Source organism: Pelodiscus sinensis, chromosome 6 (genome assembly GCF_049634645.1).
Source record: "Pelodiscus sinensis isolate JC-2024 chromosome 6, ASM4963464v1, whole genome shotgun sequence".
Taxonomy (NCBI): domain Eukaryota; kingdom Metazoa; phylum Chordata; order Testudines; family Trionychidae; genus Pelodiscus; species Pelodiscus sinensis.
This window is the reverse complement of record NC_134716.1, coordinates 29,542,459-29,555,142: the sequence shown is the minus strand read 5'-3', so window position 1 is coordinate 29,555,142 and position 12,684 is coordinate 29,542,459. Positions and strand designations below refer to the sequence as shown.

The following is a 12,684-nucleotide window of genomic DNA, read 5'->3' as shown; positions in this document are numbered from 1 at the left end:
TGAGCCCGCCTACATGAACGATTGTGGAAACGTAAGATCAGGAGCATGTCACAGCAGCACAGTGCAAGGGGACCCCAGGAACCCGTCCCATTTGCTTCTCTGTACATTTCTGGCACATCTACACAGCAGGGCTAAAGCCAAAATAAGCTACTCAATTTGACCTATGTCAATTGTGTTGTTTAAGTCAAAATAGCTTATTTCAGCTTACGGTGCTGTCTACACAGCAGGAAGTCTGAATCAGAGCACTCTTCCTCCAACTTCCCTTACTCCTCGTAAAATGAGGGTTACAGGAGTCAGAGTACGAAGTCCTCCAGCTCAACATTATTTTGACATTATGTCAAAATAACTGCTTGCTGTGTAAACAAGGACTATGTTATTTCGGAACAACATCAATTATTCTGAAATAATGCTGCTGTATAGACATAGCCTTGTATAATCATTGCAGCAAATATATATTTTGTTGGTTTGTGTATATACAGTGAAACTGATGTTTATTGTCATTAACCAATACAAATCTAACCCTTCCAAGTCTATTTGTAAGCTTATAGCTTTCATATAATGGACTTGTGGATAGGGCACTGGACTAGGAGTCAAGAGACCTACAGTTCTATTATAGTTCTGCCATTGATCTACTGAGTGACCTTGGGTAAGTCATTTCACCTTTGCTTCCCTACCTACTATGTGTCTTGAGGCATAAGTATGCTCTGAGATTTACTTAGGGTAGTGATCACTTACTCTATGTTGTTCACTAGAAAAAAAATATGTTAAAGTATCATCGTAATCCGGCAGTGCTGTTAACAACATTCTAAACAGAGTAACCATTAAACTGCAATTAAAACTTAGTAATGTTCAAGTCAACTGTTCCTCACTTTTAAAGTGCATAAAAATGGTCTTACCTCTCAGTAGCTGAGTCTACAGCTGAAAGGGGGGGTAACTGTGATTGTGGGTTACAGGGACTACCCTGTATGTTATGCCCTGGAGAAGGGTGACTGGCAGGATGTGATGGTGTCCCAGCTGCAGCAGCTGTTCCACTCCGACTTGAGTGAGTACTGGAGAACATTGTAGCTGAAATCAGAAGGAGAGCAATATTCAGTGTCATGGTAAATCCACATTATTTCAATGATCAGTCCGCACTACCAGATAAGTGATCACTCTTTCTACAAATGATTTAATGCTAATTCTTCTAAGACAACTTTTTTTCAAGTCTTGCTTTCTGTTTGAAAAAAATGTCACTGGTTTAAAAAAGACATGTACTATCAAACATTTTATGGATATTGAGGAGGAACTAAGACAGTCTCATTGCTAGGGATTTCAACGTATAGTCGACTACTCGCATTCCTCCCCTCTTGTTGCCTCTGTATCAGATGAAACAGGCATATGGGGAGGGGAGGAAGGAGGAGCCGGTGCTGGGGGGAGCTACTTAAAAGCTGGTTCCTCCCAGCACTGGCTCTGTGGTGCTGCCTGCCCCCCATCCCCTGCATTTCTGCCTCTATTAGGCAGCCTCTGTGCCCACCACAGGCAGAGGCTGCTTCTCAGTAGCAGCCCCTGTCCGTGGGGGGTCTGAGTTCCCCGCAAACAGCAGCTTCTCTGCATCTCCCGGTGAGCCTCTGTCCACAGCAAGCCTGGGCCCGATGCAGGCGGAAGCTGCTTTGCTGCCTGATCAAAGTTAAGCACAACATTTGAATATCATGACACTTAGTAAACATCTATGACAACAAACATTCTTCTTACCTCCAATCTACCAGAAAGCTAGATCTGCATAGAAACATTCTGAAAAAGGAACACTTCCAAAATAAAGCCTAAGTAAAAAGTATTATTCTTAAATAAATATTGTTTCTTCAATAAATATGAAAGTCAATACAGGCAGTCCCCGGGTTACATGGATCCGACTTACATCGGATCCCTACTTACAAACGGGGTGAGGCAACCCTGCACTAGCTGCTTCCCCCCAGCAGACCAGGGAGACGCGAAGCTAGTGCTTCTCTCCCCCCCCCCCCCCAGCAGACCAGGGAGACGCGGAGCGGCTTTTCTCAGCAGACACCTCAGCTTGAGAATAAATGACTGAGGGAAATGAGGTGTGGGAGAATAAAACTGAGCTCTGGAGAAATTTTGGCTAGAGTTTCCCCTACAATATGTACCAGTTCCGACTTGCATACAAATTCAACTTAAGAACAAACCTACAGTCCCTATCTTGTACATAACCCGGGGACTGCCTGTATTTTGTATATTAATTCAACATAAATAAAACCCTTCAAAAGAAATTCCCAGGAATAAATACCATGAGAAAGTTATTGCTCCCGGTGATCTTTAAGAAGCTCAAGTTACAGCATAGTTTCAGCTAGATAGCCTTTTGAATTTGAATGTGAACCTAAGATTGAGTTACACCTTTTTAGGGTATCTATTTTTTGGTAATTATATAGGAAAAAAATAATGCTGTCATTTTTGAAGTCTGATCACAAAAGGCTTATACCAATTTACCAACACTTAAAGATTATTCACGAGGTATATCTTTTCATGCAGACTTTTTCAGTGTAGAGCTGCGTTCTTATGTGTTATATTGACATGCAACAAAAAATGATGCGGATGAAGGTGAAAACAAACCTGGCTCATGAGCAAGAAAAAAAAAGAAATAGCATTTAAAAACATTATAGAACTTATGCTTTAAAAAAACCCCAATTCTTCACTTAATGGAGAAAGAACCCTATAATTTAAAGGAACATGTTTAAAATGCAGAATGGTCACCTTCCATCTTGCAAACTACCAGCTATCATGTAATTTATTACCATGGATTTGCTACTGTCAAATCTGGGCTCTGTCAATCTATTTCTGCCCCCAGAATGCCTGTTCTCCTACCCATGCCCACAAATATTTTGAGGCAGGGTTGAAAATACTTTCCACTTAGAAAAGACAGTATAAGCCTTTTGTTTTGTGGTTCTGCTGCAATTTAAGTTGCAAATTTGCTAATTGACTATTTAGCATTTTTTTTTAAATTACTGTATTTAACATTCCATTTGTATGCCGATTAATCAAATCATCCTCGTGAACATGATATTTGGGCATCAGAATAGAAAAACAGACGCGCTTCCACAAACTGGCTGTATTTGGCCACGTTTCTCCCTTCCCATTTCTATCTCCCTCCTTTCAGGTCACCTTTTTGTGTTTCTATGTTTAAAGGCCCAACTCCTTCTCAGAGGTATTTAGATGCCTAACTCCCATTTGATTTGAGGGTGTTAGGTGCCTAACTATGTTTGAAGATCTTGGTCAAAGTCCTTTATAAACAAATATTAATCTTCACAATCATTCGCGGTGCATGCGTTCCTGATACAACCATGAATGGTGAAATCCACAGATACTGAGGGTGAGGGAAAGCAGAGCAAGTCCTCTGAATCTCCTTGGTTTCTGGCCACTGTGATGAGTGCAGGGGATTGTAACCCTGCAACAGGCCCCCAGAATCCACATTCTCCAAGGTCAGGGAATGGGGTGCAATGGGGGAGACAGGGCAGGGCAGTGGCAGGGATTGAGGACGGGAGAGATCCATAAATACGTGAATAGCGATTCTGTGAATTGCAAGAGTCTCCTGTATCATTATCTCAATTGTACAGTTAGGGGAACTAGGCAGAGAGCTTAAGTAACTTTGCCAGTGCCACAGAAGAAGTCATTGGCAGAGGTGGAGTGAAAACTTAGGGCTTTCAATTCCCAGGCCTATGCCAAAATCACTAGACCATATCAAAGAAATCAAATAAAAACTAGTACCAGGAACTAAGATTTACTAACATAGCTTTCGACAGTGTTTTTTTGTTGCTTTTTTGCTTTTCTCTGATGAGTGTGTATGCCTGGCATATCTTTACTGAAGGTCTTAACACTCCCATGAGATTTGCAGGCAGTTCACAAGCTGAAAATAAACCCAAGCCTCCTTCTGTATTAATGATACTCCAGATCTCCTGGCCTAATGGTCACCAGGAAGTTGTAGTCTAGAATAAGCAGGAAAATTCCTACTTGTTATTAAAAAAACCTTCTGAAACTTGGTTTTATTGCCAGGTTTTGGCTGATTGGGTTTGAACTACTATTGTGTGGTAGTTGTGTTTTTTGTTGTTGTTCGTGTTTTTGTTTTTTGCTATTAGTACTAGGTGTTCCCTGTCAGAAGGTAGGCAATCTGGCACATTTTAATATTTAGCTCTGAGGTGAGTTCCCCACAGTTCTTGGCCCCCATGGCTCGTTCCCCATGGCTCCCATCGCCTGCAGTGAGTTCTCCATGGTTCCCAGCAGCTACAGTGAGATCCCCACGGCTCCCGGCCCTGTGGTTCCTAGCATTTGCCATGGTGCCAAGCATGGGTCTCTTGTACTGCTATTTGTAATACCATATTGAGAGGCTGCGTTTGTAGACCTGAGCTCTGAGACTTGCTGCCATAGGTTTCTGCTTGCCATGGACACATGAGTGGCAAAATAAAATCTGTCCAGTACGTACTGCAATAACGATAAAGCTACTGTGATACAATATGTAATATATCTAGAATGTCTGAGGTGAGGTTAAAGGTCACTGTCTAGACCCTTCAGTGTTAGCAAAGGGTCACAGCTGGTTTGTTGGCTGGCAGGCATCTGTTATGTCTACTTTCTGATATTGCCAGTGATTGACAGCTGGAACAATTGATTAAGCACAGCAGACAAACTTATTGGAAATTCTTATTACTTTTGTGATTAAGAGACGCTGAAATCCCCAAAGTAATAAAGTTTGTGGTTCGGATTAAAACCTGAGGTTCTTGCTTCAACTGAAGGTCATTATATCATATCCTTGCCTGACTCTTATTTGTTCAGTGGACTGTAGTTTCTTTTCACTTTGGTTTTCTCTTGTCAGGAAGAAGGGAAATAGAAATAACACCGTTGTTGCATGTTACTTTACAGTGGTAATACTAATTCACCAATATACTTAACCTTTCTTTCTCTCACAGAAAATACATTGCCTTTAAATCAGGGGAAGGCAAGAAGTGGCCCACGGGCTGGGCACAGTTTGCCAGGGTTAGCCCCTAGTGGGCCACTGGACACTTTATTTACCTGTGTATCTGCAGGTACGGCTGCTCACAATTCACTGTCCTCAGCCAATGCAGGAAATGGTAGCCTGGCGCATGCCACTTCTTGCAGTTCCCAATGGCGAACTAAGGCCAATAGGAGCTGTGAGTGGCCGTACCTGTGGATGTGCAAGTAAGTAAAACATCCAGCAGCCCTTCAGGGGCTAACTCTGGCAAACCACATCCGGCCTCTGGGCTGCTTATTGCCCAGCCCTGTTCTATATAAATCCATGGTACACTCGCACCTTCAATATTGTGTGCATTCTGGTTGCTCCATCACAAAAAAAGATATATTGGAATTCAAAAAGGTACAGAGAGGGGCAACAAGAAATGATCAGGTGTATGAACTAGCTTCTACATGAGGAGAGACTATGAAGACTGGAACTTTTCCTCTTGGAAAAGATTTCATTAATGGTGTATATGATAACGATAAAGGTCTATAAAACATGAACAAAGCGGAGAAAACGAACAAGGAAGAGTTGTTTACTCCTTCACATAACACAAAAATCGGAGGTCATCCAATCAAATGAATAGACAGAATAGATAGCAGGTTTAAAACAAACAAAAGGAAGTACTACACACAGTGCACAGTCAATCTGTGGAACTCATTGTCAGGGATGTTGTGAAGGTCAAAACTATAACTGGGTTAAAAAAAGAACTAGATTAATTCATGGGGGATAGATCCATCAATAGCTATTAGCCAAGATGATCAGGAATACAACATTGAACCCTCGGGCTATATCTACGCAGCAGCATTATTTGGGAATCAATAACGTGATTCCAAAATAACATAGTCCACGTCTACACACAAGCAGTTATTTCAACAATAATGTCAAAATAAAGTTGGGCTGGAGGATTTCTTACTCTGACTCCTGTAACCCTCATTGTGCGAGGAGTAAGGGAAGTCAGGGGAAGAGTGCTCCCTCTCGAAATAACTGCTGTGTAGACAGTGTCACGAGTTGAAATAAGCTATTTCGACGGAAGCTGCACAATTAGCATAGCTCATGTTGCGTAGCTTCTGAGTTTAGCCCTGCTGTGTAGATGTTCCCTGGATTTCCCCAAACCTTTAACTTCCAGAAGCTTGAACAAGATAACAGGAAGGGATCATTCAGTAACTAACCTGTTCTGATCATTCCTTCTGAAGAATCTGGCATTTCCCTTAGTTCAAAGGCAGGATACTGAGCTAGATGAACCATTAGTCTGACCCACTATGGCCATTCTTATATTCTTAAGCAAAGCACATAAAAAGTGTAATATTACCTAAAACAGTGGTTCACAACACCGTCTTCAGGGCAATGCTGCAAAAATCTTCCGTAAAAACTAAACTCTCATTACTACAATTCTGTCTTTCTGATGCAAAGAAAATCTTGTAAATGTGAACAGCTGCAGTAATTAGCTTGCTCCATTTTAGAGCACTGGAGAATGTGCAATTCGTGACATTTTCTGAGGGAATTTATAAATTATACATTTTGGTTTATTTTAAAATGTGAAACCACTGAATTTTTGCCACATATGGCACAACAAATTTAAAAATGAAAAAAATTCTATATTACAGCATTTAGGATTTTTTGGCCCAAGGGATTCTGGGATAGGAGGCACAACGTATTTTAGGATATAGGGTTGTAGTATAAATTCTGACTGATAATGTCATGATCCTTTGACTTTAAATAAATCAGAAAGATTAGGAATTTTAAAATGACCACATAGGCAAGATGCACAAAGTGGTATTTACACTTGGCATGCAATTCCTAACTCTGACAGGGCTGGACTAAGGGGTGGATGAGCTGGGCAGCTGTCCGGGGCACCAACCGATGGGGGGCGCCTGATGGCAGCTGTAAGGGGCGCGCGGCGTCCCTTATAGCTGCCATCAGGTGCCGCACGCCCAGTTCCACAGCACCGGCCCCCCCCATTACTTCCCCCCATGGCCACGGGGCGCTGCACAGCCAGGCAGCTGGCACCCCAGGAGAAACACGTGATCAGCGCCCCGCCTGCATGGCTGTCAATGGAGTGATGTCATCATTGGGCGCCCCGTTGAAGGTGGTGCCCTAGACGATGGCTGTGTCAGCCTATAGTCATGGGCCGCCCCTGGGCTCCAGCCTTCTTGGCCCTGGAGCATGTGGAGGGCAGTGCCTTACCCCGCCTAGAATACTAGACACCCATGAGAACACCCACTAGGTAAGATGCTTTCAGAACAATGCGCCATTAGGAAAAAACAATAGGCTTTTGAAGAATCTTACCTCCCACTTGGGGAGCATCCCCGAGAACATGTCAGGTAGCCTGTAATTCATGGCTGCCTGTGAATGGAGTACGGGGGATTCCAAGCTGTAAGCCAGTGCAGCTTGCCTGTTAAGACTCTGCAGCCTGCTTATATCATCATTTTGGGGTCAGAATCCGCTATTCATGGCCAATTTATTCAGTGTATTAAGCTTAGTTTGCATTTTTCATTTCTAAGCCTGATCTGTTTGCTATCCAGTGACACATGAGGGCACATGCCCCCAAATGCTGTGGGCAGGAGGTGCAAGGGGCTAGCAGTTGACAGAGCCAGAGCCTCTGGGCAGCCTGGGAGACTAATGTGGGAGGGTCTGGTGCCTGCAGCAGAGGTGAGATCCCCACGCGTTCATCGGCAGCAGCAGGAGAAAGCAGAGCATTGTGGCCCTAGCCCACGCTGCTCCCACAGCTCCTGGCTGTGTCACTCAGGAAAGGGGGTGGGATGGTCCTCCATGCTCACCAGCGGGAAGCAGAGCAAAGCAGCTGGGAGCCAGGGGAGTGGAGCAGGCCAAGGCCACATTGCTCTGTTTTTTCCCACTGCTGCCAGTGAGTGGGGGGTGGGATCCTACCTGTACTGCAGACACCAGGCCCCCTGCCAGTCACCTGGGCTGTGTTGCTCAGGGAGGGGGCTCAGAGGATGAAGCAGGGTGGGAGTGGGGAAGAACGGGGCAGATATGGAGCAAGGGCTGAGAGGTATGGCCAGGAAGAGGTGGGGCAGGAGTAGGGCCTGTGTGTGTGGTGGTGGTGGTGGTGGGGAGTTATTGTGGCTAGAGGTAGCATAGAGGTGAATGCGATGGTGGTGGTGGTGGTGGTGGTGAATTACATGACCCCTGCTGCTATCCTTTATAATCACTTAAAAACTATCCATTGTAGTTAATAAACTGATACTTGCTTTAACTAAGTGAGCCCTGGTCTACACTAACCCCCCCTTAGGTTGAATTTATAAGCAGAGCATCCACACAACCAAGCCTATTATTTCAAAATAAGAGGCTACTTATTTCAAAATCTGTACTTCTGCTTTTCTTGGTTAATAACGCTGAATTCAAAATAGTTAGTGTGGATGCTCTGGTGCCACTATTGCAAAATAACTACTCCCCAGAGTCATTCAAACTAATTCCTCCCCAGTTCTTCTTGGGGCTCTAACGTGAGGTAGCGCATTGACATTAATGAAGCCTGCCTCGGACTGATTTTGAGGCTTCCCTGAAGTGGGGACACTATTTCAATTTTGTAAAATCAGGAGTTAAGTCAAATTTAGTTATTTTGAAATAATATCATAGTGTAGACATGGCCACAGTGTGCAAGAATCATAACTCGGGGCAAAAGGGTGTATTCCTCTCCACAGTGAAGAAGGAGGAGAGTTTTATGAGCTTATGCTGGACAGCTCCCTGTGTAACACAACAGAGTATAATTTTGGGGTTTACACTCTAGGGTCCTTAGCTGAAGCCTTCCAATGCAGAGGCTAGTCAGAGAACCTGCCTGCACATAACTGCAGCTTGGTCTGTCCCTACCTGTGTGGATAATGGTGAAAGTGTAGGCTAGAGAGGGTTTTGCTGCTTGTCACAGCAGTAGGATATAAAAGGGAATCCAGATTATTGGGTCAAAAGGATGACTGTGGTACCCCAGTTCCAAGTAGCACTCCAAGAGAATCTATCACAAATAGATTATAATAGTCTATAATTGTACTTTTTTTTGCTATGCTTTTTCTTTTTTTGTAATAAAAGATCCATAAGTGTTCTCCACTACATTATTAAGATGTTCCTTTTAAATCACTTAAAGTCAAAATAGGTTTTCATTTTAGGCTCTGATGCTTCAACTTATTTTGCATGCGGTGCATGTGCAATGACTTTAGGTATGAGCAGTTTCAGGGGAATCACTGGGACCACACATGCTTAAAGTTAAAACACGTTTATATATGTTTGGTGAATCAGGGCCTTCAAAGGAAAGGGCTTGTCAAAAAACTCAGTGTGTGGAAAGCTCAGGTGTGGGCTATGAAACTTGTAGTGCATATGGCCAGTAGCACAAGAAAAGCTAGTATGCTGTAGAGTCATAACAATAATTTGTCATGCACTAATTTTCCATGGAAACAAGCTCTAAGTAATTTTTATGTATGATCATGCTTTAAGACACAAAAATGAGTTAGTCTCAAAGTTTTTCCACTTTTGTCAGTTCTAGAAAAGAAAGAAAGAAAGATCATGACATTTACTGAATAAAAAAGACTAATAATTTTACTAGTGCATCACTATGAATCACAAACCTACAATAGTTTTTTAAATAAAACCCCACATATGTCATTTTCTAAAGCTAATTAAATGTAGGGATAATCAGGACCTTTAAATATGCAGTTTAACTATACAATGCACATCTAAATTAATTTGTAATACACTAATGACCTGATTTTCTGAGGTTCTCAGCAATGGTGACATCAATGTGTAATGGGTATATCCTGTCATTAGTCTTCCTATTGCTTTAATGTATCCATCTCACACAGCCCTGTTCCTTTTGGTATTTCCTGAGTCTAGAATCATAGAATCATAGAATAATAGGACTGGAAGGGACCTCAAGAGGTCATCGAGTCCAGCCCCCCGCCCTCAAGGCAGGACCAAGCTCCGTCTACACCATCCCTGACAGATGTCTATCTAAAAGTCTAGATCTTCATCTCCTTCTTCTTCACTTTAAACTCCCATTCTGCAGCTACACTCTCTGTCTTGGCTCCTCACAATCTTCCCAGTATCTAGACAGGTATTTATTTAATATGCTCTTAAAAGTCTTATGAGATTCCACAATCTCCCTAGACAATTTATGCCAGTGCTTATGCACTCTTACACGCAGAACACTATCCCAATATCCAACCTAAACCTCCCTTGCTGCAATTAAAGCCCATTATTTCTTGTCCTATCCTCAGATTACTAAGAACATTTTTTATCCCTTCCTTTTGTAAAAATATTTTTTATGTACTCGTAAACTGTGATCATGTCACACCTCAGTCTTTCCTTATTGCTTTTGAAGTCTCTGTTAATTGTAACTCCTTTTTAATACATTGTAATTAAAGTGACTCCATAGTGTAACTGAAACCCCATTTTAAACTTTGTACAGCCGTAACTCTGTAAAGTTAGGTGATGAGCTTTCGTGGTCCAGACCTACTTCCTCAGATCAAATTGTGGAAGAAAATAGGCATGACCATATATACCAAAGCGATACGATCAAAAAAAGTGAACACATATAAAAAGGACAAATCAAATTTCAGAACAGAGGGGGGATGGGGGGGGTAAATGTCTGTGAGCTAATGATATTAGAGGTGATAATTGGGGAAGCTATCTTTGTAATGGGTAAGGTAATTAGCGTCTCTGTTAAGACCCCGGCATAAAGTGTCAAATTTAAGCATGAATGACAGTTCAGAGGTTTCTCTTTTAAGTCTGGTGTTAAAATGCCTTTGAAGCAGTATGCAGGTAATCAAGTCATTGAGACAATGCCCTTTCTGGTTGAAATGGCAAGAAACTGTTTTTTCTTTATGATGCTGTCTGATATCTGTCTTGTGTGCACTGATTCTTTGGCGAAGCATCTGAGACGTTTGTCCAATGTACATAGCAGACGGACATTGTCGGCACATGATGACATAAATTGTATTTCTGGATGAACAGGAATATGTGTTCTTGATCTTATAACTGAATTGGTTAGGTCCAATAATGGTGTCAGCAGAGTAAATATGTGGACAAAGCTGGCAACGGGGTTTGTTGCAAGGAAAAGTTCCAGGGTTGGTATTAGTGTGGTATGTCCAGTGGTTGTTGGTCCTGTGGTTGTTGGTAAGAATCATCCTGAGGTTAGGTGGTTGTCTGTAGGAGACTATGAGTCTGTCTCCCAGAGCCTTTCGGAGTGTAGTATCCTGTTCTAGTATAGGTTGTAGTTTACTGATAATGTGTTAGTCTTTAAAGTGCTACATAGTCCTGTTTTTTGTTTCAGCTAGACTAGACTAACACGGCTACATCTCTATTACTATTCTGTAAAGTTAGGTGTGTCTGTATGTAACCTCACTTAAAACTGTGACTGTGGGTGCATGTGTAATGGGATCAGTCCCTGAAGCCAGCCCATCTTGGTGACCAGCTACCAGTGCCACTTTGATAGCCAAAGAACAATGCAGACGACCCATGAAAAAGAACCCACACAAGAAAGAGAGAGAGAAAAGCCCCACTAAAAAAAAAAAAAGATCAAAGTCACATCTGCCATTAACTGATGATTCATGGTCATACAGTGTCCTGTGGCAGTGGGACAGCATGAGACTAAAACATATAGAAGATGGGTGCAAAACCACAGAACCGAGTCTGTCGATTCTATGATCATCCTACAGGAGCATTTGTGCACACTGACACGACGCAGCTTCCCTCCTCATGTCTAGACAACCTGGCCAGAAGAACAGAATAAGCAAATGAGACTGGTAATTATAGCCCATCCATAGAATTGTGTGTATGAGTGTGTCTGTGTAGTGGATAATTTTAGTAACTAGGGACAGTAAATAAATTCTGCATTCACAATAAACGTGGCATAATGCCTTATACCCCAAACAAGATTCTGCTGGTTCTATTTCTCTCAGTGCAACAAGCTGTCCAATTGCTACTAACTCCTTTGGTGAAAACAGGAACAAAAAAGTCATTAGCACTTCTGCCATTTCACATGTTATTGATTCCTCCCTCACACACATACCTCTCATATCTTGTCCTTAGTCTTCCTTTTGCTTTTAATGTATCCCTGCATCACTCTCTCAGGTTCCCAGTGAAAGAGTACAGGGGGTGGCTATATGGTCTCAGGGCAGCCTGGATTCAATTATACTGGAAACACTGGGGCACTGTCTGTGATTTTTACTTTTGGCAGCCCCTTTTATTCATGCAGATACTGCAGGGGAAAGGCAGTCATCTTGACCTGTGCCTTCTGTCCTATTGAAAATAAAGGTAGAAGGCAGCCACTAACAGAAAGGGAAAAAAATCATGATGAAAAAGCAGCAGAGGATCACAAAAAGCGAAAACCCCTTCCTGAATAGCAAAATCATGAGATCTGGCTACGTTAAATTTTTTTAGCTAGCATTTTCTTCCTAGGCATCCCGTTTCTGCACTGGGACCTTATTGAAAGCCTGTTGATTTGAGTGCCCATTTGCATTTTAAAACTGTATTCCAGCACACAACCAATCTATTATTGCAACTTAAGTGGAAAATAAACTGATTATGTATCTATTTTATTTGCATATAAAATGTCCTGAACTGAAAACCTATTAAGGTTTATAACTGGTGAGTAATTTCTTGTATCAAGGAGCTCAAAGGGGGAATTTATTTAAGTCACCACTGTAACGTTTAAGGTTTGAGAGTCA

General features: G+C 42.3%; 1 protein-coding gene across 3 annotated transcripts in view; it reads right to left on the bottom strand.

The window, feature by feature from the left end:
• The window catches only part of GLIS3 (GLIS family zinc finger 3), a 300,109-nt gene that overhangs the window by 61,174 nt on the left and 226,251 nt on the right, over window positions 1-12,684 (bottom strand). For all 3 annotated transcript variants that reach the window (XM_075931641.1, XM_006115134.4, XM_025180729.2), the window contains one exon: window positions 897-1,065. In XM_075931641.1, coding sequence (XP_075787756.1) covers window positions 897-1,065 — 169 coding nt within the window. The remainder of the gene's footprint in view (window positions 1-896; window positions 1,066-12,684) is intronic.